Source organism: Thermobia domestica, chromosome 9 (genome assembly GCF_964235325.1).
Source record: "Thermobia domestica chromosome 9, izTheDome1.hap1.1, whole genome shotgun sequence".
NCBI lineage: Eukaryota > Metazoa > Arthropoda > Insecta > Zygentoma > Lepismatidae > Thermobia > Thermobia domestica.
Window position 1 is genome coordinate 129,811,507 of NC_137462.1, and position 23,715 is coordinate 129,835,221.

Sequence of the window (23,715 nt, forward strand, 5' to 3'; positions counted from 1 at the left end):
AGAATCGAGATGAAACGAGAGAAGCTTCTAACAATCGAGATGAAACGAGAAAAGCTTTCAAGAATCGAGAGAAGCTTCTAACAATCGAGATGAAACTAGAAAAGCTTTCAAGAATCGAGAGAAGCTTCTAACAATCGAGATGAAACGAGAAAAACTTCCAAGAATCGAGATGAAACGAGAGAAGCTTCTAACAATCGAGATGAAACGAGAAAAGCTTTCAAGAATCGAGAGAAGCTTCTAACAATCGAGATGAAACTAGAAAAGCTTTCAAGAATCGAGATGAAACGAGGAAAGCTTCCAAGAATCGAGATGAAACGAGAGAAGCTTCTAACAATTGAGATGAAACTAGAAAAGCTTTCAAGAATCGAGATGAAACGAGGAAAGCTTTCAAGAATCGAGATGAAACTAGAAAAGCTTCTAAGAATCGTTATGAAACGAGAAAAGCTTCCAAGAATCGAGATGAAACGAGAAAAGCTTCCAAGAATCTAGATAAAACGAGGAAAGCTTTCAAGAATCGAGATGAAACGAGAAAGAATTCTTCGAAATTCGATATGAGACTAGATTTGTACCAAAAAAATACATAAATAAATATTAAAAAATACGAGATGAGATAAGAAAACTTCATTTCTCGTCTTGTGGTCAACAGTAATAAAAACATTAATTTTATTACGGTGTGTGTAGTGTTACAGTTACCTGATATTTTCTATTTTAATATCCTCCTTCAAAAGAAAAAGTAATGAAAATGAAATGTAATTTCTAGTCTTATGTTCCATAGAACAGTTTCATATGCCATTTTGTCTAAAGGTTACTGGATTATTAATGAAGTGAATAATTATGAAAGAATTGATAGAACTAGAATGCGGAAGGAGGCGGAAGATTCTCGAGAAAACCCATGGATACGATGTTGTCTATAACTAGCCCCTATGTCCTGGAATCGAACCAGAGACCCCTTGCATCAGAGGTGAGCCAAGGTGCTGCCATTCAAGCCAATACTCGAATATATTCGTACAATATTCCTGTTTATTAGACAGGGTGCAGCAGTAGATCGGGTAATTTAAAAAAAAAACGTTATAACGAGAAAATGATTAAATTTATTTAGGTGTAACAAGTTGAAATACACACTACACATAAAAAATTTATTTATTTGTGAATATAAATCACCGAACAGAAAGCAGTGTTGCAGAAAATTAAAAAAAACAGTATTGTTCCATAAAAGAAAATTATCACAATGTTTATTTTTTCTTAATAGAGTTTTCTTGTGTCTGTATGTCAATTTCAGATCTGAAACGTTGCATTCACGAAGAAATTCCAAGAATTACCTTAAATATGCTGCAAAGGGTTACTGTATGTGCACAGTAGAGTGGCGGTCATATGCGAAATATCATTTCTAGGCAGTTACGATTTCGGTGAAACATTATTTTCTTTATTGTGTGCCACACTGTTTAGTGACTTAAACTCACAAATAACTAAATTGCAACTTGTATTCCAACTTCTTAGACCCAAATAAATGTAATAATTTTCTCGTAATAACGTTTCTAAAATCGCCCGATCCATTACCCTACCCTGTACATGCATATCTGTTTTTAACTGCTTTTATTTGGCTCTTTTTAAAACTTGGAATTGACACACCTATCATAAGCTCTTAAATATGTGTGGAAAATAATGCGTTATACAAAGTATTTCTATATATGTATTAATTTATATTATCTTGTAAATTTGAAAGAAAAATATTATTTTGCATTTTTTTTTATTTTTTTTTTTGATTTGTTAAACGTCTTTGTATGATACTCAAATATATAGTATGAAATCCACTTTCCTTTTTCTCCACTAGCTGCAACGTAATAATGTCATTATTTATCCACATCATCACACGTGTCAACTTTGTAGACAGAAACTCAGTATGTGGTAATTCATGAAATTTACTATTCGTCAGAAACTTTCCATGTATATCACTTATATTTCTTTTTATTAGCATTAATCAGCTTCTCAGTGTAATTTAGCTCACGCGTTGAACATCAAGCTGCTTTTTTATGTGTTATGATCATGTACGCTCGAAATATTCATACACACTCATGTTTGGATAATATATGGATGCGATACTGCAAAATTATTCTTTTTCAGCAAACATGTTAATTCATAAACTTCATTCATTCAGATAAATCAAACAAAACAGCTTCGCGAAGTATATTATTCAATGTTTAGAGAACAGTGCCGTGAAGACTAAATTACAAGGTATCAGTAGCCCATATTTTTGGTGTTTCGATGAGGAATTCTACATATGTAAGTACATAAATGTCTAAATTTAGAGTAATTAAGTGAAGGTAAAGATTGTAACGTTATATTTATATTTTATATTTTAACTTGTTACAATTATTAGCCCACAGTTCGAATCACAAAATTAGTAAACACGATTAAACACCTTAATTGTTAAATGTATTTTCTTTAATATCTTGAAAATCAAGCATATTAAATGTTTGAAACAACTAACTATTATTATTCTTATTTCCTGAATTATTCTGTTGCCATACCAACAACAGACAAATACCTATTTTTTTAACAACTGACATTACATGATTATCTATATAAAATTAACATATATTCTACATTTTCTTCTTCTTCTTATCAATAAATTGTGCGCCTTTAAGCGCCGTTGCCCAAAATAACTACAAGAAAATGGAAGTAATTTACCGAACATATATACCGTACAATTTCGTTGTATATATGGCTCCCGACGAGGACTTCTTAAATTGTTTACAATTTAAGAAAGGATACTGGACCGTTACCTATTTTACATACATGGTTACCTTACTTTCCGAATAGCCCTCCTATATAAATTACAATACATATATTAATTTCATTTTATATCAACAATAATCTTACATTTATTTAATAATCAATTATATTTTAATTCTATAAATTATCGTCGAAGAGGACTTATTCAAAATGCGATTAACTTATTTAATTATTCAGGTTCTAAAGAATATTCTTTAGTTCAATATCGTGGGAGCTCATTGACGAATCAACTCAATATACGTTGACATACTATAGAATTTATTTCTTCCATTTGGGTAAAAGCACAATACTGATGAGTAAAACGAAATACAAGGAAATCATAACAATAATCAAAGTGAAACAAAATAATCAATATCGTAACAAGGATTAATACAAATGAATAAATTATCATATTAAGAATCAATCTGAAAACTCGATGGTATCTATCTTAATCTTGGATAAAACTTCTGAAGGAACTAATGTCTTAACTAACTGTATCCATTTACTTTCTTAGGATGAAGCAAAGAATTATGATCTGTATAGAATTCAAACAAAGTACGAATAACAAATGAAATCATTAAGATATTTAAAGTGAAATGAAACAAAAATCAATTGAATATGTTTTCTCGGACGCCACTACATTAACTTAAGTTACATTGCCAAAGAGTTGGGTTAAGTTGCATTGCACGCTACAATCTTGTATACAGTTCTACCTATTATTTACTTCAACGGTATTCTTATTTCTATTTTGAGAATTTCTGTCACCTATGAATCTATTATGAAATCTATTTCGTGGAAAGTTAAACTTATTGTTCGCTTGATTCCTAAATGTATTACGATTATTGTTCCTGTTTCTCCTAAAATTGGATTCGGTTCTATTACCGGTAAAATTGGGTTCAGTTCTATTATCGTTATAATGGAACTGACACTAATGTTGCGAACAGGTACATAAGTAACTTGATTACGATTAGTATTGGCTTGATTCCGATTACTATTAGCCTGCAACATAGATCGACTTTCAAAATTTTGCACTATCATAATAAGGTGATTGAAATAAACGCATTATACAGAAATCAACATTTGTTGCAACTTAAAAGGTAACAAGATTCGGATTGATGCTATTACTCTTGATTCCTGTCAGGGACGTACGGAAGGGGGGGGACACGGGGGTCCGGACCCCCCCCAAAATTTCGACTTTTTAAAAATTTAGCCTAATTTTAGGGGCAATTTTAGCAATTTTAATATAAAATAGCTTCATATTTAGTTTGAACCCCCCCCGAAATAAATTCCTGGGTACGCTACTGATTCCTGTGCAAAATCAGTGAGGCTCTTATCAAATTTTGGGTTATAATGTCTATTTCGAACTAAGGCGTCTCTATTGGTCAACATGAAATCGTTTTCAAAATTAGAAAGTAGGGCATTTTTAAAATCTAAATAATTACGTAAATTACTTCTGATCGCTTTGAACCATACGGAACAGTGGTAGTAAAACACGCGGCAGAATTTTCAAAATTTTAGATTTGTCTACTCCAATTAAATCACATTCTTCCTCGAACTTTTCTAAGAATGTGCTGGCCGGGATTTCTTCTGACCTTCCGCTGAATTTTGTTAGAGATCTAATTTCATAAACCGAAAATGATTATTTTTACTGGTATGCTTACGATGTTGGGAATTTACATGAATGTTTTTCGTGCGGTGAGATGAATGATTTCTTCTCCCATCTCTCACGATATTAGTTTCACTATCGTCTTTCTCTGAATATCCTCCGGATGCATCACTATCTTCCACTGCTATTCTGGATTCATAGGGTATATGTTCAACGTTGACAGTACTAAGCTTCTATTTGATCGCATTTACTTCGTCCTGCAATTCGCTGATCTGATTAGTATGTTCATTAACTAAAGATTTTACAACTTCTACGGAACTTTGTACATCAGTAAATCGGTATAAAATCTGTTCCATCTTATAATCTGTTTGTTCTAGTTTAGAATGTATTTGTTGGTTTATTTGCTCCAATTTACTATCCATTTTAGTGTCCATTTGATAAGTTTTCTGCTCAAACTTAGCATCCATTTGCTGAAACTTTAATGCAAATTTAGTGTCCATTTGTTGCATTTACTGCGACAAAGATTGACCTAATTGTTTTATAAGGCTAGCTACATTTGTTGATGTCTCCAAACCTGACGTTCCACCAGCTTCTACATTATTACTTTCAACATCCATTTTAAGATTACGATATATTTTTCTTTTACTTCTCAACAAAATGTACTCCGTTTTGGCGTCTTTTTGAGATTGCTTAATTTTCTTCACGCAACTCTCAAGGTATGTCCTGGGGAGATAACACATCTGATAATGTAACGTTATATTTATATTTTATATTTTAACTTGTTACAATTATTAGCCCACAGTTCGAATCACAAAATTACTAACACCATTAAACACCGTACTTGTTATCTGTATTTTTTTAAATCTTGAAAATCAAGCATACAGAGAAAAATACGTTCTCCGGACAGCGGTATATTTTAGAGATATACGGAATCCTCTTGCTTACTACAGAAATCAGTACGGAGCATAAGATATCCGTACGCTACATAGACACTGCCCTTAGATGTTTCATCATGTCATTGCAGGATGTCTGACACCTAACAGTTTTCCATATATCACATGCATATTCGTATGTTACATTTCTCAGTTATATGTTTTATACGTCCATTTGTATATGAGATCCTGACCGCCTATATTGTTTCGTACGGAAAGTAGAGGTCTGCAGGGGCTCGGGCCGAGACCGCAGATCTAAGCCCGACCCGTCCCGCGGCCAGGACTCAGGCCTACAAGCATATATAACTGCGGGCCCGAGCCCGCAACCATATTTCTCGGACCTTTTCCTGCCTCACTTTGTAAATATACTGTACAACGATATATATATTGCACCGTTCTTTCTGGAGAACTTTTAAAGCACAACTGCAAACAATAAAAATACAATTTTGCGTTAATTATTAAGTTCCTGTAATTCGGGCTTATTTCGGGCTCATTTGATTATCACGCGACCTCGGGCCGGGCTACGGGGGTAAATTCTAAAACATATTTCGGACTCGAGTCGGGCCTCACATTGTAAATTTACGGTCCGGGCCATGCTCGAACTAAAAATTCTGGCCCGTGCAGACCTCTAACGGATAGCACGTATAGATGGAACACTTATACGAAAAGTATTATAAAACATGCGTTTTCAGGTATACTTTTGCTGTACGTTAAGTCCAAAAACTACAGGAATTTTGCATGTAACCTACCTTTTTAAGTACCCCACCTACAATTTTTCTCTCAGTGCAGAGATTAATAAGTAACATAGATGTTTCAAATGATTTTTTGATATTACAATTTTTTAGAGTTGATGGTTTGAATGTCCCTCGCAGTGGCGTATTTAGGGGGTGGCTATCGGGCCCCACCGAAATAAATTTGTTATATGCACAACTTCATTAAAATTTGTTGGCACCCAAAAGGAAAAATATAAGTGCTTATTCACGTGTAGTACACCACCGAAACAAAATCCTAAAAACGCCACTGGTTCCTTTCCACCATCTTAGACGAGATGAGATTAGGCAAGATGGGAGTTCCTAACTCGCTCAAATTGACGAAAATTCTTATCTTGGAGAAATCAGAGCCTGATAAGCCGTTAGACAAGATGGGATTGAACCAGTTTGTATAGTGTGATGTTTTCTCATTGAATATGCAAACTGGACGTGGTAGTAGTCTTCTAACACTTCCGGCCTTAGTAGAGAGATTAGAGTGGAGATGGAGTATATGATTCCAACGCTTAATCAACTGCAGAAAACAGCTTCTCACTAACTATTACCGTTTCACTCTATAACAATCAGTATTGAAACCGGAACGATTTGATTTCTGCCTCTTCCAATTTGAATAAAACGTTAAGACAGAAGACGCTACCCATTCTTAGAACGCTAAATCGAACTCCAAGAAACTGCTTCTCGCTAGTACTTATCATCTATGCTTAGAAACGAATTTTTTGGCAAAAATTTTGATATTTTGTAGCATTAATTATCACAATTTTCGCATTTATGTCGCACTTATTTTTTAATATATATTTTTGAAAAATATGGTACATGTAAACAGTATATACATATTTGGTAGTGAGGTGTACAAAAATGACGATATACCTTGATTAGGTGTACATTCTAGCTAACATGCACACCGACTACATGGGTGCTTCGGGGCTCTAGCACCCACACAAATAATCTTGTGGTTGCGGTGCACACACAAGATTTTTAGTCTGATAGAAACAAAACAAAATAAATATTTCTCATCTGCCATTATCAAAAATTAATAAGCAACTAAAACATTGAAGTTAAAATTTCTAACCTCTAGAACATAAGTGTTTCTTTCATTGGTTAATTGTTGTGATCAATGTGAGATCCAAGAACATTATCTGTGTGGATTTTGTCTGAGAGTGAGGAGGTGCCTTTGATTGACGTTTTTGAGTTGTATGTGAAGGTGCATGATGTGTCCCAGGTGAAGGTAGCGAAATCCGTTTCAAAATTGGTTTTGTGGTTGTCCTATTATAAAGAAATGAAAGCAATAAGCCTATTGAACGTTATAACTCCGAAACCTTCTAACAATGGAATTTAGTGCAACGGAAATATTTTTAAAATTCTTATAAATGGAAAACAATATTAATCAATTAAATTCGTTAACAGATATCTCCATTCAACGGAAAATGATGAAATTTCTTGCCCTCAGTGTCTAAAAAGGTTTCCAACCAGGAAGGGCTTGAATATACACAAGGCGAGGAAACATGTGATATCAGAATCTCAAGTTACTACGCAAGATTTTGCTAAAGAACTTGCAAAATTAAAGTCAACCATATGGCTAATAAAGAGAATTCCAAGAGGGGCTCGAAATGCAGTCGCAAAGAAATTAGCATCTATAATAGAAGCATGTGTAAATAAATATGATTTCCTCTCGTGGAAAAATTTGTTAACCTTTTCGTTTGCCCATCTAAAAATCCCTAAGGAACGCAGCACGAAATCCATTACACAGATTATTAAACACAATTTAAACGAACCTATGTCAACAGATTGTTCATCTCGTCTAGGGAAAAAACACACTCCAAACTTAGCGAAAAGAATAGAAGCAAAAATTTCTGACTTTGATACCAGATGGGCCCTAAAGTTGTTAAGTTCTGATGATATTTTGGCTCCAATAAACGAGGAAACATTTCTCGATCTCAAAAACAAACACCCAGCTCCTTCCAGGGATCTAAATTTACCTGATCCTCTTTGACGACCTTGACCCTAAAATCATAGTGGATATTGGAATGGTGTCAAAAGCTATTTATAGTTTCCCTAGTGGTTCTGCATCAGGGATTGATGGTTTGTCACCTTAACATTTAAAAGATCTTATTTCCAAATCGGCAGGTGATACGGCATCATATCTGCTGGAACAAATCACAAACTTAATAAATCTCATACTGAGTGGAAATGTCAATCTTGAAATATGTAAATACTTTTTGGTGCAAATTTATGTGCACTTCGAAAGAAGGATGGAGGACTTAGACCCATAGCTGTTGGGTGTACAATTAGACGTTTAGCATCTAAGACAGCAGTTTTCTCTGTGTATGCCAAATGCGACTCTTATTTGCAACCTCACCAACTCGGATTTGCGACGAGAAAAGGAAATGAAGCTATTATACATGCCACCCGCAGCTACATACAAGCACATCAGAATTCTAATAACGTAATTCTCAAGATCGATTTCAAAAATGCCTTCAATTCCGTGGAAAGAGATATGCTACAGCAAGTGAAACAAGTATTGCCTCAATTATATCCATTCTTTTGGCAAAGTTATGCTCAACCATCAATCTTATTTTTTGGTGAACGAACGATTCCATCACAAGTTGGCTGTCAACAAGGTGATCCAGCTGGTCCAATGCTCTTTAGTTTGGCCATCCACCCAATAGTTCGCGCTTTATCGTCTGAACTAAACACCTTCTACTTAGATGACGGTAGCTTAGGTGGTTCTCCACAGTCAGTTTACAAAGACATGAAGACTCTAATAGAAGAATCTAAAAAACTTGGTCTTGAAGTTAATCCGTCTAAATGCGAACTTTTTTTCATGTCTGGGAATCCAAGCAAAGAAGTTGAATCCCAGTTTCAAGAATTGTTACCTGGGATACGGACGGTACTTAAAAATGAATTATCTCTCTTAGGATCACCCCTCCTTGAGGATGGATATGAGGAAACTTTTGATGAGCATTTAAATAGATTAAAAATAGTAACTCAGCGTCTGAAGACTTTACCAGCACATATCGCCTTTTTTCTACTTAAGAATTGCCTGGGAATACCGAAACTGATCTATTTTTTACGCACCACTCCCACATGGTCCATGCCTTCCAAGGTACTTCAGCTTGATAATTGTATGAAATATGCATTACAGTCAATCATCAATTATTCTTTGAATGAAAATCAATGGACTCAAGCAAGCTTACCAATTCGCTTAGGAGGTTTAAGTGTAAGAAAAGTCTCAGATCTAAGCCTTCCAGCTTTCCTGTCCTCATGTTTTGGAGTGAAGCCACTTGTCTCCAACATATTATACATTCCAGTTGACAAAGTGGAAATTCATCACCTGGCGGAGGGATTGGAGATATGGAATGGTATCTACAATAATGAGACTCCCGCTGTATTGGATTTACAACAGCATTGGGATAAAATTATATTAACAACAATAATTGATAAAGAATTGGTTCCTGAAAATACATTTGATATTGCCCGTTTTAAATCCTTACAAAGGAAAGAATCTGGTGCATGGCTACAGGCTACACCGTCAAGAAACATTGGCACTCTCTTAGACAACAACACGTTTCAAGTTTGTGTCGCTCTACGTCTCGGCTTAAATATCTGTCACAGTTTCAAATGTACATGTCAAGAACAGGTTGATGAAAAAGGCTTACATGCACTAAGCTGCTCTAGCAATGGAGGTCGAATTTCTCGTCATGGAGAGCTGAATAATATAATAAAACGAGCCCTTGCCAGCATTGATGTTCCAAATATTTTAGAACCATCTGGAATGTCCAGAGATGATGGGAAACGACCAGATGGAGTGACATTAATCCCTTGGAAAATGGGGCAACGACTAGTATGGGACGTCACCTGTGTAGACACATTTGCACCTTCCCATTTAGCTTCATCATGTAAAGAGCCCGGAAATGCTGCTGAGACTGCCTGTAACCGGAAACACACGAAATATTCCAAATTAAAAGAAGATCATATGTTTATTGCCTTTGCTACGGAAACCATGGGAGCTTTTAGCAAGGAAGCTAGGGAATTCCTAAAGGAAATCGGATTGAAATTAAATCTGAAGACAGGAGATCCAAGAAGTGCACAATTTTTATTTCAACGCATTAGTCTAGCAATTCAGCGAGGTAATGCAGTTAGCATTTTAAGTTTCTTCCCTTCTTCTAAAATGGAAGAAATTTTTTATTTGAAATGAACCAGAAATTATGAACATTTTGGAATGAAAATTTTGTAAACTATTTAAGTTTTGTTAGCTGCATGATATTTCTCATGCTACTTCCAAAGATGAGGAAGATGTACTTATTCGCTCTTCTCAATTATGAATAGCCTAGTTTCTAGGTTTTACATTTCAAACAAAAGAATTAGTGTAATGTATCTTCTGTCCATAATTGTCTAAAAAAACATGAAAACTTCTTCGAAGTGAAATCAGAAAACAAAGTATTGATTTTAGAAAATTGAATTGCAAGTTAAAGTGTGTTTTAGGAATAAGTAAAATTTAATATTTCCTTGCAATGATACCAGAATATTCCGTGATAGAGTGATTTAAAGTAAATAAAACAACAGTGTTTCTTTTAAATATGTTTATCCAAAGGCACCAAGCAACACACTTAAGTTTGTCATTTTGTAGCTTATGTTCACAACAAAATCCTCTCACATTTCTTTCCTCAATACCATTAATATTATTTGCTTTTATTATTTAAAAAATTAATTTGTATGAATGTGGTATTTACTTTTTAGGAACTTGATAATATCATTGCATCTTGCAATCATTGTGCATCATGAAAGTTGTTTAAAGTATACACTTAATGTTACGATAACATATGTTGAGAATATTCATTACAGTAACTTATCCTTAACCTATGGGTCAGGATTTGAACCCGTTTCTCTTGGTTTAAGTTAACCGTGTTACTGACTGAGCTAGAGCAGCCCCAACTTTATTTGATGCTGCACTTAACTTGATACCTTCTCAAGTAACTTGAGAAGATATCAAGTTACGTGCAGCATCAAATATTACTTATAACATCACTTTTATAAAGCGAAAAATCTAACCAGGATACTGTTTTTCGCTTCTCCTGCAAAATGCACATAGCTGCAAATTGCCGACGACGAAATATATATATATATATATATATATATATATTAGGGTGGTCCTTAATTTTCGATTTCCAAATTTCTTTGCTCAAAACCCCTAAACTGATTCCATGTCGGACCAAGTTAATCCATGAAAAAAAATTGGCTCAATTGAAAAATATTTAACCGACCCCCAAGCGACCTAAACTTCTGATTACATTTACAATATATATAATAGTATATGGCAAAAGTTTCGAATAGATCCTTGTAACTTTGAAACGACAGATAGGAAAGGGATCATATTTTGGATAGAAGTAATGGAGGTAGATCCACATCTGAAACTGGGTAGTACCATGATGGCGACCATCTTGAAGTCCGCCATCTTGGATTCAGAACCAAAATTTAAAATAGAAATGGTGTCACGTGACATATCGTTTTGTGGTAGCTTTCCATCACAAACACACATCCGTCTTTATTTTCCACTTATATCTGATCATGTAATAATTAACGTGTTTGGAATATAAATATATATGTGGGTCATTTTCTGTAACGATACCAAAATACGCTAGTGTCTAAGGTTTTGGTACCCCAGCTGCAAGTAGCATAGAGAAGGTTGACAGACTAGCAATATTGGTAACTTTTAACGGCAACGAACAATTATGAGGCATTCCTGAAATACCATCATCTACAGGAGAAACACAAGCTACAGCTATTTACGAAGCAGTGGAGAATTGGGGTATAGAACACAAAATACAAGCGTTCTGCATGCTTCAGTACAACTACAAAGAACACCGGAAGAATAAATGGCGCTTGTACAAATCTTGAGAAGAAGTTTGATCGTGATTTACTGTACCAACCGTGCCGACATCACATATTCGAATTAATTCTTCAAAGTAGTTTTCACGCAGTAATGGATGGTATTATTGCTACCAGTACAAGTTCCGGGCCTGATGGCTTTTGTTTGAAAGATTTAGACAATCCTGGTTGTCCATCGACAAAAGAAATTACCGCACAATAACGCACGACTTCATGCAGCCCAATGGAGTCGTACACACATCATGAGTTTCAACTGAAAATTTCTTGACCATCCTTCATATAGTCCTCATGGATGATGATGAGGAAGATATTAACATTCATTATAATATTTATGTAATTTCATTTCATATAAATAATTTAAATATAGGCTGGTGTGTATTTCAACGGGATGTAATTATATAACAACATACACAAATATTTCCTTGTTACATGTATGTAATAGTTAACCTATAAAGAAAAAAAAACAATATTGAAAGATAATAAACTATTATTTCAAAGCTAAAAAGAATTAAATGACCAGAGATAAGTTGAAAATATAGGAAGATATGTTTTTATAATGAAAGGTTACCCAAAAACGATGTCACAAAATATCATTTCCATTTAAAATTTTGGGTCCGAATACAAAATTGCGGACTACAAAATGGCCGCCATCATGCTATTTCTCAGGGTCAGTTGTGGATTACTTTCAATCCTTGTATCCAAGATTTAGTCCCTTTACCTTCAGCCGCTTTAAAGTAAGAAGGGTTTATTCCAGACTTTTCCTATATATGAACATATTTTATATGCATTCAAACTTTAGGTCGCTTAAATATTCTTCGATTGAGCCCATTTTTTTCATGGATAAATTGGGTCCGACACGGAACCAATTTAGGGGTTGGAAGCAAAGAAATTCGGAAAAAAAATTTCGCCATGTAATTAAGGACCACCCTAATATATATATATATATATATATATATATATATATATATATATATATATATATATATATATCAAGAGTGCCCCGAAAACATATAACACATCCTGCCATTGATCTGCACCCACATAAATTTTGAAAAGTCGGAGCCGTTGCTAGCTAATGTATTCACTGAAATGTAGAAATTAATGCAAAAATTTAAACACTTTGTCTAACCTCATCCTTAGTTAAAGGATAATATGCAGCAAGACATTACCAATTCTTTTTAAGTTTGTTCTCCTGTCAGTAACAATCATATTATACTTGGAAAAGAATCTCTCGGCATCAACACTCGAGACTGGCAACCATATTAAACATAACGAGCTGACAGCAAAAAAATCTGTGGTAAACTTTTAAACTGTTTAACAATCATATAATGTCAACTTCCATATCCTCACTGTTAAGAAATTGAGTAACCTTACTTTTAAATCCACGGTAAGCAACCAACAGATCATGAATAATTTCACCACAAAACACAGTCAACGATTTAAACAAACGTTCAGTTTTGTTGATGTCTATGTATTTATAAATTGAAACAGTTTCTGGATCAACTAACTCGCAGAACTTTTCGTAAAGACTCCAAACTGAGTTGTCGTCACTTGGTTGCTTGTAATTTTAATTATTATTAGCAACAACTAACAAGAATTCCACTTTTTCGTTTTTATTCGCATTTATCGCAAGTAATGCCGAATTTCGCAAAAATTCGCAATAATATAAATGTGATTTCTGGTTCTGAAACGAAAAGTTTGAGGTTTCCTGGAACATATACGCATTTTTTTTAACATTTCGCACATATTGCATTAGATAAAAAATGTTTTGTCTCTATCTATGCTTGATGTAGATCAACTTGAAACCGATAGTTGTAGTCCATTTATATCACTTTCAGAAAAAAATGAAACTCGATTTTTTGAAAGCTGAAATTAAGGAGCTCCAAGATAATAGTAAAATGAAAACATTCGGGATAAGTATAACGGCATCAACAAATTTAAAAAAGGATATCAACTTCGTGCTTATACGTATATTAAAGAAGGCCGACGGAACAGTTCTCACTGATACAGATAGCATCTTAAATAGATGGAAAGATTTCTTTGACAATTTGCTTAATACGCAGCTAAAAGCTAATATGCCTGGAGAAAGGGAAACACACACTGCAGAACCGTATATTCCAAAACCTAACCGAATAGAAGTAGAAATTGCTATAGAGAAATTTAACACAAATCATCGGGTGTAGACGAAATTCCGGCTGAGTTAATTTTAGCTGGAGGCGAAAAAAATATTTCTGGAACAAGATACACAAACTCATTCTCCTTACCTGGAACAAGGAAGAATTGCCACAAGAATGGAAATAACCCATCATTGTTCACATTCATAAGAGAGGCGACAAAACTGACTGTAATAATTGCCGAGGCATTTCTCTTCTGTCAACATCATATAAAAATCCTCTCAAACATTCTATTGGCAAGATTGATTATATAAATTTAATACGGGATGATAGAACAATAAAAAGAAGTGTAGAGGTCTTCTTAAACGCTTGCAGGGATATGAGTGTGAAAACGTAATACTGCAAATTATGGGTGCGTTAAAATATCAAATAATAATCTAGATAAAAATAGATAGTTTCAAATATCTGTGATCAATACTAACAGATCCAAACCATATTCACGAAGAAATTAAATGTCGACTGAAAACAAGGAATTCGTGTTATTATTCAGTTCAAAACCTTTTTTCGTCGCGAATTCTGTCCAGGAATTTGAAGCTTAAAACATATATGTGAAAAAATAATCATGCCTGTTATTCTGTATGGTTGCAACTTGCAAGACATGGTCTCTTACTCTGAGGAAAGAATATAGGCTGAAAGTATTTGAGAACAAGATCCTGAGACAATTATTCAGACCCAAGAGGAACGGGAATGGAGAATGGCGGAAACTTCATAACGAGGAACTACATAATTTATACGGTTTACCAAACATTGTTAGGCTCATTAAGTCTAGGAGCCTCAGGTGGGCAGGTCATGTAGCCAGTATGGAAGAAAGTATGAACGCTTTCAAAGTCTTAACAGGAAGACCAACCGGAAAACGACCATGAGGTAAATCTAGGCGCAAGTGGGAGGTTAATATTAAGATGGATATCGTAGAAATAGGATTTCAAAGTAGAAACTGGATAAGGCCCAAGGATAGAAGTCAATGGAGAGATTTCGTGAACTCGGTATTGAACCTCCGGATTTCATAGTCCATAGAGTTAGTTAGTTATAATCAAGTTCTAGATTATTGTATTAGATGGTTCAATAATATATAAATTTATGTAAATATTTTAACTTGATTGGTAAGTCCTTTCCGAAACAAGACAAGTTTACTCAAACCCATTTTGTGTTTCATTCTTAATCATTAGCATCATAGGTATTCGGCCATTATTGGAGGTCTCTTGTTGTGAATGAGAAGCCTAAATGCAGCACGTCGTTTAGTTAACAGTAAGGCCAAATGTCTTTTGTTGCATAGTAGATGAACTTCTAGAGATTTTGTGCAATAAATATTAGATACACATTTGTACTTTTGATGGACCATACAAGAAAAGAAAGTATGGAAGTCATTTTTTTTTTAAGTGAATTTCGTTTCACAGTGTAAAACTACAGGAGGCTTCCAAATGGGAATTCAATATTGAAACTGAAAGTAGTACATCTATAATTACTATTGCAATAGATTGATAAGATCAAAAATAGAACCTCTTTATCGATCAGTGAAACCATATCGAAAAGGTATTACTCGCTATACCTTACTATTTTTTCTATGGCGATAAAAGTTAAAACCGGAAAGCATTAATTTGAACTAACTTCAAATTGAATAAATAGTTAAGGGAGAAGATAGAGCCTACTCTTGCGAAGCTGAATCAATTGAAAAAAAAAAAAAACGCATCTTGATATCTCGTACCGATTTTGCAATACGGAAATCACTACTGAAACCAGAACTAGTAGTAAATTTCAACCACTTCTGGTTTTGGTATTGTTATATATCAGGGCGCAAAATTTCCGGTCGCCAGGTCGCCATTGGCGACTTGAAATTTAAAGCTGGCGACCAGTGTTCAGTAGAAATAATTTCTGTCTAAACTCACAGGGCTGCGCAGTTTCTGTTTCGCACGAAAATAATTGTCACTGGGTGAGAGAAAACATAAAATGTGAAGTCTTCACAACGGACACGGAGAGCGTTACACAAACATGAAGTCTTAAGGTATTTTTTAATATGTATATGAATTATCCAATTCGAAATTGATTATTCTGAATCTAATTGTCTGATTTTGGAATTTTATGCCCTGATATAATCTCTTCCTTTGTCAAAAAAAAAAAAAAAAAGGCCAGAGGGGGGACCTCCCATAATTTGTACGTGAGAGATAATGGCGACCATCATTTTTGGATTGGCGAGTGCGTCTGACTTTGAAATTTCGCGCCCCCGTTATATATGCTATGTACCCTTCCGACCCTGAATCTATTACAGAAAACCGGTTTCGCTATTTATTACCATAAATGTTGAAACCGGAAATGGTTAATTTGAACCACTTCTGGATTTAATGGAGAGTTAAGGTAGCAAATAGAACCTATTCTTGGGACGCTAAATCAGTTGCAAAACACAGCACCTCGATATCTCTTACCGTTTTCATTCTATGAAAATCAGTATTAATTACAGAAGTAGTAGTAAATTTTAACTACTTCCGGTTTTGGCCGAGTGTTGTGACTTGTGACTATATGCTCTTTGAGACATTGAATCGATTGCAGAAAACAACACACCGCTATCTATTATCATTTTTATTCTTAGATGATAAGTGCTGAAACTTAAAATTACTACATTGAACCACTTCCGGTTTGAATAGAGAGTTAATGAAGAAAATAGAACCTATCCTTGGAACAATGAATCGAGTACAAAAAAACACATTTCGACATCTCTTACCGTTTTTGCTGTGTGGAAAATAGTATTGAAACCGGAATTAATATTAAATTTGAAGCACTTCCGGGTTTGATAAAATATCAGGGTTATAGTCATGGTTCGTTGCGTTCTGACGCTGATTTGTTTGCAGAAAGCCAGGTCTAGCTATCTTTCACTGTTTTGGTTCTATGATGATAAACCTTGCAACCGGAAATGACTAATTTGAGTCACTTCCGATTTAATAGAGAGATAATGGGGAAAATAGAATCTATTCTTGGGACGCTGAATCGATTGCGTAAGACCACACCTTGATATCACTTGCTATGCTGTTCTGAAACCAGTCGACTGACAGATGGATAAAGCCGATCTATAAGACTTCCGACACTTATGCATGGCATTATTTAGAAATCTAATATCAAATTAGAGATACGTATCAACGAATTTACACGTTTCATAGCATCTACATACAGAAAATCTGATTTTTCAGACTTCCAAACTATACTATGCATAAGTGTTAGAAGTCTTATAGAACGGGTTTGTCTGTCTATCTGTCTGTCGACATGTATCAGAGCAACATTGCAAGTGAAATCGAGATGTGGTTTTTCGCAATCGATTCAGCGTCCTAAGAATAGATTCCATTTTCTCCATTATTTCTCTATTAAATCGGAAGTGACTCAAATTAGTCATTTCTGGTTTCAACGTTCATCATCATAGAACGAAAACAGTAAGGCATAGCGAGTAATGGCTTTTCGGTATGGATTCAGCTTCCGAGGAACAGGTTCTATATTTCATCTTATTAATCTATTGCAAACAAAGGTAGTAGATGTTCTATTTCAAGTTTGAGTATTGCATTTTCATAGTGTGCAAATCTACCATAGTTTCACTCTGTGAAACGAAATTCACTTGTATATCAATCTGTTTGTCTCTTGGTCTGTCCGTTCTACAGATGTAAATAAATCCACTCGCCTGGAGAGCATACGGTTCAATGTTCCAAGCCCAAAATTTAAGTTTTCAATAAGATTCTCTATAGGGATTTTTCGAATTTTCTCTCTATTCCCGAAGATAAGGATTGTTTACTGTAGAGTGAAACTCAAAATTTTCGTTTTTCTCGGAAATGACTAACGATTTACCGGTAGTTTATATTTCTAAATCAATGTTTTATTAATAAACTGAGAGTGTGGTATAACTCATTGTTGTTCGAATGAAATCCACAACGGGTAGTTTATTCTTCGAGGTGAATTTGTATGATGATGATTTTCTCAAAAATGACTAAGATGATTTTGTTAATATTTCATAAATAACTATTTCTATTAACCCTATAATCATACAACCCCGGTAAGATGAGTAAAAGTTTTTAGCAAGAAGAGTGTAAAAAACTTTCAATAATCCAGAGATTAAATATGATCAGCTTCCTAATCGAATCTAACTGTGATGAAACTGATTTAAGTATCGACCAGGACAAACATCCAGAACTTCTATCACTGAAGACAAGGAACAAAATAATATTTGTTGACTTCAGCTGAAGGAGTCACTTTCGTAACAAGAGTAACTTGTCCGAGAGTGGGTGGAATTTTCGAACCGTAACTTATACTTTTTTCCAAGAACGTAAAGCAGGAACTCACTAATGCTGTTATTCCAGGATCAATCTTAGTACTCATACGTCCGTGCTGGATTAAATGGACATGTTTACTACATCATTCAAACATTTTACAACTTATTCAAACCCACTACTGAAGACCCTCTCCTAATTTTGGATAAGCATTTTTTTTTTTTTTTTTTTGATATGGAAATTTAGCAGTTCTATTATAAGGAAATCCGCATGTCATTATAATTTGTTTAGGAAAACCTCCACTTCTGCTACAAGCTGCAAAATTTCAATGTTAGCACTATGCATCCTTTGAAGCATTATTATTGTGAAGAATTGTATCTACATTTAGGTGCTCACTGTAACCCCATTCAACCCTTATAATGTTTCAAGTTTATGTATTTCTTGGAACAATATGTAAATAGGTTAAACTGATAAAACGAAGTTAACGGATTTAAAATAACTAGAATATATTCACTAATCAATACTAAGTTTGATGAAAGTGAATTATTAAATTCTAATATTTCCACTGCCTTGTGAACTACAGAGCAAAGAGAAAAAACACCACACTAATACCAATTGGAATTGTGAATCATCTACTATACCTACAAGGAAGGAATCGAAATACTTGTTGTAGGCTAAGCTAAAATGGTGTCAAACACTACACACAAGAACCATTTAGAAGCATCTACTACATCACTACAAAGACCAAAGTTCTCAGGACTACTTCAAAAACGTTTACACTTTCGAAGTCAATTAAAACAGTCCACCTGGCAAAGAAAAAAGTAATTAAGATGAGTTAGTAATACTAGACGGCAATACTAGATATAACAGTTCAAGTGGTGCTGGTGCTTATGATGAATGCATATACTGTAATAAATAGTCACTAAGTACAGAAATGTGAGACTTGTTGCAATGTATAGTTTGCCAAAAATGGTCTTATCATAAGTATACGAAGTTTCATTCTGATCCAAGATTGCTAGCTTCAAGCCTACCTTGAAAACATTTTTATATTCACAGATTTGTTTTTTCATAGTTGTTTTTCTTGTTCATCTCTAGTGAATTACTTCTCTAGAGAATTTACCTTTTCTATATTTTTGCTTTATTACAAAGGATTAATATATAAATCCAAGACAAAAGTAATTGATTTGAAACAACTTTGAAAAATGTAGTGAATAAGGCAATTCAATGTAGATAATTACTTTTGTTTCACATAAAATCTTATGTTTGTACTGCCCCTGCTCTAAGTGTTATTTACCCTAAGAATATTGTTTGAAAATATTTCTTTCCTGCCTTTCACCGAAACTGACCAACCATTTTATATTGTTATTATGTTTCATTCTAGTATTCCATGTTAAGATTATGTAGTGTTCCATGTTAGAAGCAGAGTATTCCTAATAGCGGAAACTGAGACTCGTTCAATGTTCTCTTATAGTGTAACACGATTTATATTTGTAATGAACCTTCATACTTATATTTTGGTTGGCAGAAATCTCCCAGTTATCACGATAAACAATGCTTAGCCTAGATCTAGAATCTTTTTTTTTTTTTTTTGAAAATAAAGGAAAGAAAAAAGTACTCCATATTTGTTTTTTTTACCCTACGTTTGATAATGAGAAGTCTTCGTTATTCTTAAGATTAATTTTTTATCTTCATATCCGTAAGTAATTAACGACCGAAAAATCGTAAACCTGTGATTCACAATATGTTCCATCATTAGGCTGATATCTCTGTTTTCAAAATAAATTTTTAAGATACGCTTTCCAGTTTCCATATCGGCACTACGCTCTGACAACCTTTGTGGGCCCGCTAACGTTGATGTGAGTGGTCCCAGGTTCGATTCCAGGTGGGGACACTTGGTTAGAAAAGTGTAGAAGCTTTTTCAAACCAGCCATCCTGAGTGAGGTATTCCTGGGTTTCCCTCATTTATACGAGGCAAATACCGGGATGGTACCTAATATACTGGTCTTCCTTCCTTCCCCATTTCTTTCTTTCTCATCAATTCACCAAGCAGTGTGATCACCGAGGGATGGCATCTCTCATGCTTGATGAGATAACATGGCAATAGCTGCCGAAAGCCCAAAAATCTAATTCCGGCCATCTTTAATATAGAACAATAACAATTGGCAGAGCATGCGGTATGATACAACGCACTGGGACGGCGAGACGAAGAGGCCCTAAACGCGCTACTTCACATTCATTATATTTCCCAAAACTCAGATTACACTGTTATTCATTTTATCTATGTCAGATTTATACATTATAATATTTAAGATTGATAGAAAACTTGTGTTGATTCTCTCCCTCCCTCTCACCCTACCCCTGCTTAAAATGCAATTAATCAAAAGGTAAAAAAAAAAAATCAATTAAATATTAAAACTATGAAATACACAATTCTTGCAGATAGCCAGTTTAGGCTGGGCCTTTGAAATTAGAGTAGTAAAAATGACAAATGATGGTAAAACCGATCATCACCTTATCTCATTGTGATAATAATCAAAGAGTATATGTAATATATTTTTTAAAGCCGACAAATCTGGTAGGCTCACTTGTTTTGTTTTAATGGTGTTATCCGTTCAGTACGCCCAGAATCGATGGGCCAACTATTGCTGCAGTATTGAGAGCCGAAGAGAGAAGGCTTCTTCGAATCAACCGAGAAATTACAATATAAATCTATTCAAGAGGGCCAGTTTTATGGTTTTCGGTAAGGTGATCAAGCATCAAATATCACTCACTGATTGGAGCTACCATGTATATCCTCCGTCACTAGGGCCCATTCACTGATTGTGGACCTTCAAAAACCCTCCAACACAAGGGCTCCGAAGAAATTTGTTACGGCACTGCTTTAGTCTCAAATTTCTCCACGTACTGTGTGAACACCTGAACTCATTTCGAGAGAGAACTCATCGAAAGAATAAATCCCGCTCTCGCCGGGAATCGATCGTAGGTTGCACGCTGCAAATAAACAAGATAACTCATGGATTAAGAAGAAAGTCTTTCTTTAAAAAAAAAAAAAAAAAGAAATAATAGGAAAACGAGATTTTTAGCTTACCGGAGTGTACATGAAAAACAATCTTTTTCGCAAACTTTACCTTGTGGCAATGTCATCAGAAGTTGTCGTGGCTTGTTGTTTACCTCAGGAGACTACGAGAGAAATTAAAAGACATGAAGATTAAAATAACAAAAGTGTCTTTGAAAAGAAAAAAACATGTGAAAGTACGTATATATTAAGAAAAAGCCACTCTATGACAAGTTTAAACGGTTGTTGATCCAACTTTTTTTAAAAATCATCTTATTCCATTGAGGGTTGTTGGTAAAGATTCTGCGTAGTTTCAACAACCATCAAGAAAGGATTCCCTCTAGCATCTATTTCAAGATCTTCAACCTCACTTTTTTTTTTATTTGATTGCTCTCCCTGGTAGAAAGTAAAAGAACCTCTTCAAATATAACAAGAAGAGGATGAAGTACCAGTTAAACCAGCATAAGAAGCCATCTTCACATCTTTTGTCGGTGATGCAGAAGGAACAGCTTTTAACTGTTGTTTACCATTTGCAAAGAAAGATCTCTTTTAAGAAAATGTACCCACAACCACTTCGTTCCAGTGTGTCTTTTATTGTTATAATTTGCAGACAAGGTACTACAACAACTGGAAACGTTTCATATATAACAATCAGAAGGGTGCAGTTATGAATGCATTAAAAAGAAAACTGTATCACAATTGAGAGGTAAATTAAAACACCAGGAAAAAAAAAAAAAAACAGTAATAAGTAGTGGAAATCTGAATTGTGTGGGAAGACGTTCTTAGCGTCATGAATGAAGTAAATGGTTTTATGTTGTGGATTATATCGTAGTAACTGTCAAGATACGAATGGAAGGAAGAGTGATTCACAGTTATTCTTGAGAGAGTTTCCTTAAAACATAACAATAACAAACGGTCATGAAAAAAAAAAAAAAGAATGTTACGAAATGATACCTATCGTCAATTCGACCATCGAGTTGGATATTACGCGTTCTGGAAACAAGAATAGGGAATTGTTTTTCCTTTTTTTCTGAAAAAAAGAAGACAATCGTCTACCTTTTTCCTGACTGGCTGTTGGTGCCTTGACGTTGTGGGTGGGTGCACGTCAGTCAGTCTCTCTCTCTTCGCTCCTTAATACGGTATACACGAGTGCGAGGATATGTAGTATGTGATTGTATGTGTTTGGAGGGAATGATCGTGAGTCCTCTAGCGTGTCGGGAGTGGTTCGTGCTAACCTCCTGATGCGGAGAAATTTCTTCGTTTTTTTTAAATGGCGAAAGTAACGCACTGAAGTGATAACTATAAAAAGTATAACAAGGTCAGGTGGTGGCACTTAGTCGCGCCCAAGCTTTTTCCAGTGATATTCACATTTTAGTCGGCGACGATGAAGTCCTTGGTAAGTTATTATTTCTCTCTTTTTATGATATAAATTACGTATTTTATAGCACATCCTATTAACAAAAGTAAATATTGGTGCTGCGGTATTTTTGTATCAACAAGGCTCATATTGTACAATATATATATATATATATATATATATATATATATATATATATATATATATATATATATATATATATATATATATATATATATAATGCACATTTTAATTAAGACCTTACCTTGCTTACAATTCATGTACCTCCAGGTGTACTAACAAATTTTACACTCTTATCAACAGAGCACAATTTGAAATTTTATAAAATTTTATAAAAATTAAAGCCTCATTTAATACCTAGGTAAAATTAGGAATCCTAAACTAATATAAGATTGATTCCCATGCTATTTTGCATGACGTAAAGCAATATATTGTTGCTAAAATCACTAAATTTTGAAACACTAGTAAGAAATCTTTAGTTATATGTTTTTAAGCTATAATTACCTTATAGGTTTAAGAAGGGAATTATATACCAGATGAATTACAATGGAAGAACTAGTATAATGAGAAGGTAGCAAAAAAGATTGGATAACCCGAGAAAACTCATGAACATAACAAGCGCACATGGGATAGGTTAGAGCCAAAGATCCTTACGCTGTAGATAAGATATTCATCACTGAGTTACTTTACCCTTACCCCAACGTTCTTTGCTTTGGGTTAAAATTTCTGATATTATGCAGTGCATATATAAACGTGTAGCTCTAAATCGTTCCATAATATTTCGTAGGAGTCAGTGCCTAAATTTAGTAAAGAAATGTTAAAATACCGGCCATCTTTTTAAGTGGTGTTAGACGCTTACCTAACAAGCACGCATGAGATCTGTCATCGGGATTTGAGTTCCGATGAA

General features: G+C 34.4%; 1 protein-coding gene across 1 annotated transcript in view; it reads left to right on the top strand.

Moving 5' to 3' along the window:
* Positions 1–22,490: 22,490 nt before the first annotated feature.
* LOC145695019 (uncharacterized) overlaps positions 22,491–23,715 on the top strand; it is a 43,045-nt gene continuing 41,820 nt past the window's right edge. The window contains exon 1 of the mRNA XM_081771847.1: positions 22,491–22,826. Coding sequence (XP_081627973.1) covers positions 22,815–22,826 — 12 coding nt within the window. The 5' untranslated portion in view covers positions 22,491–22,814. The remainder of the gene's footprint in view (positions 22,827–23,715) is intronic.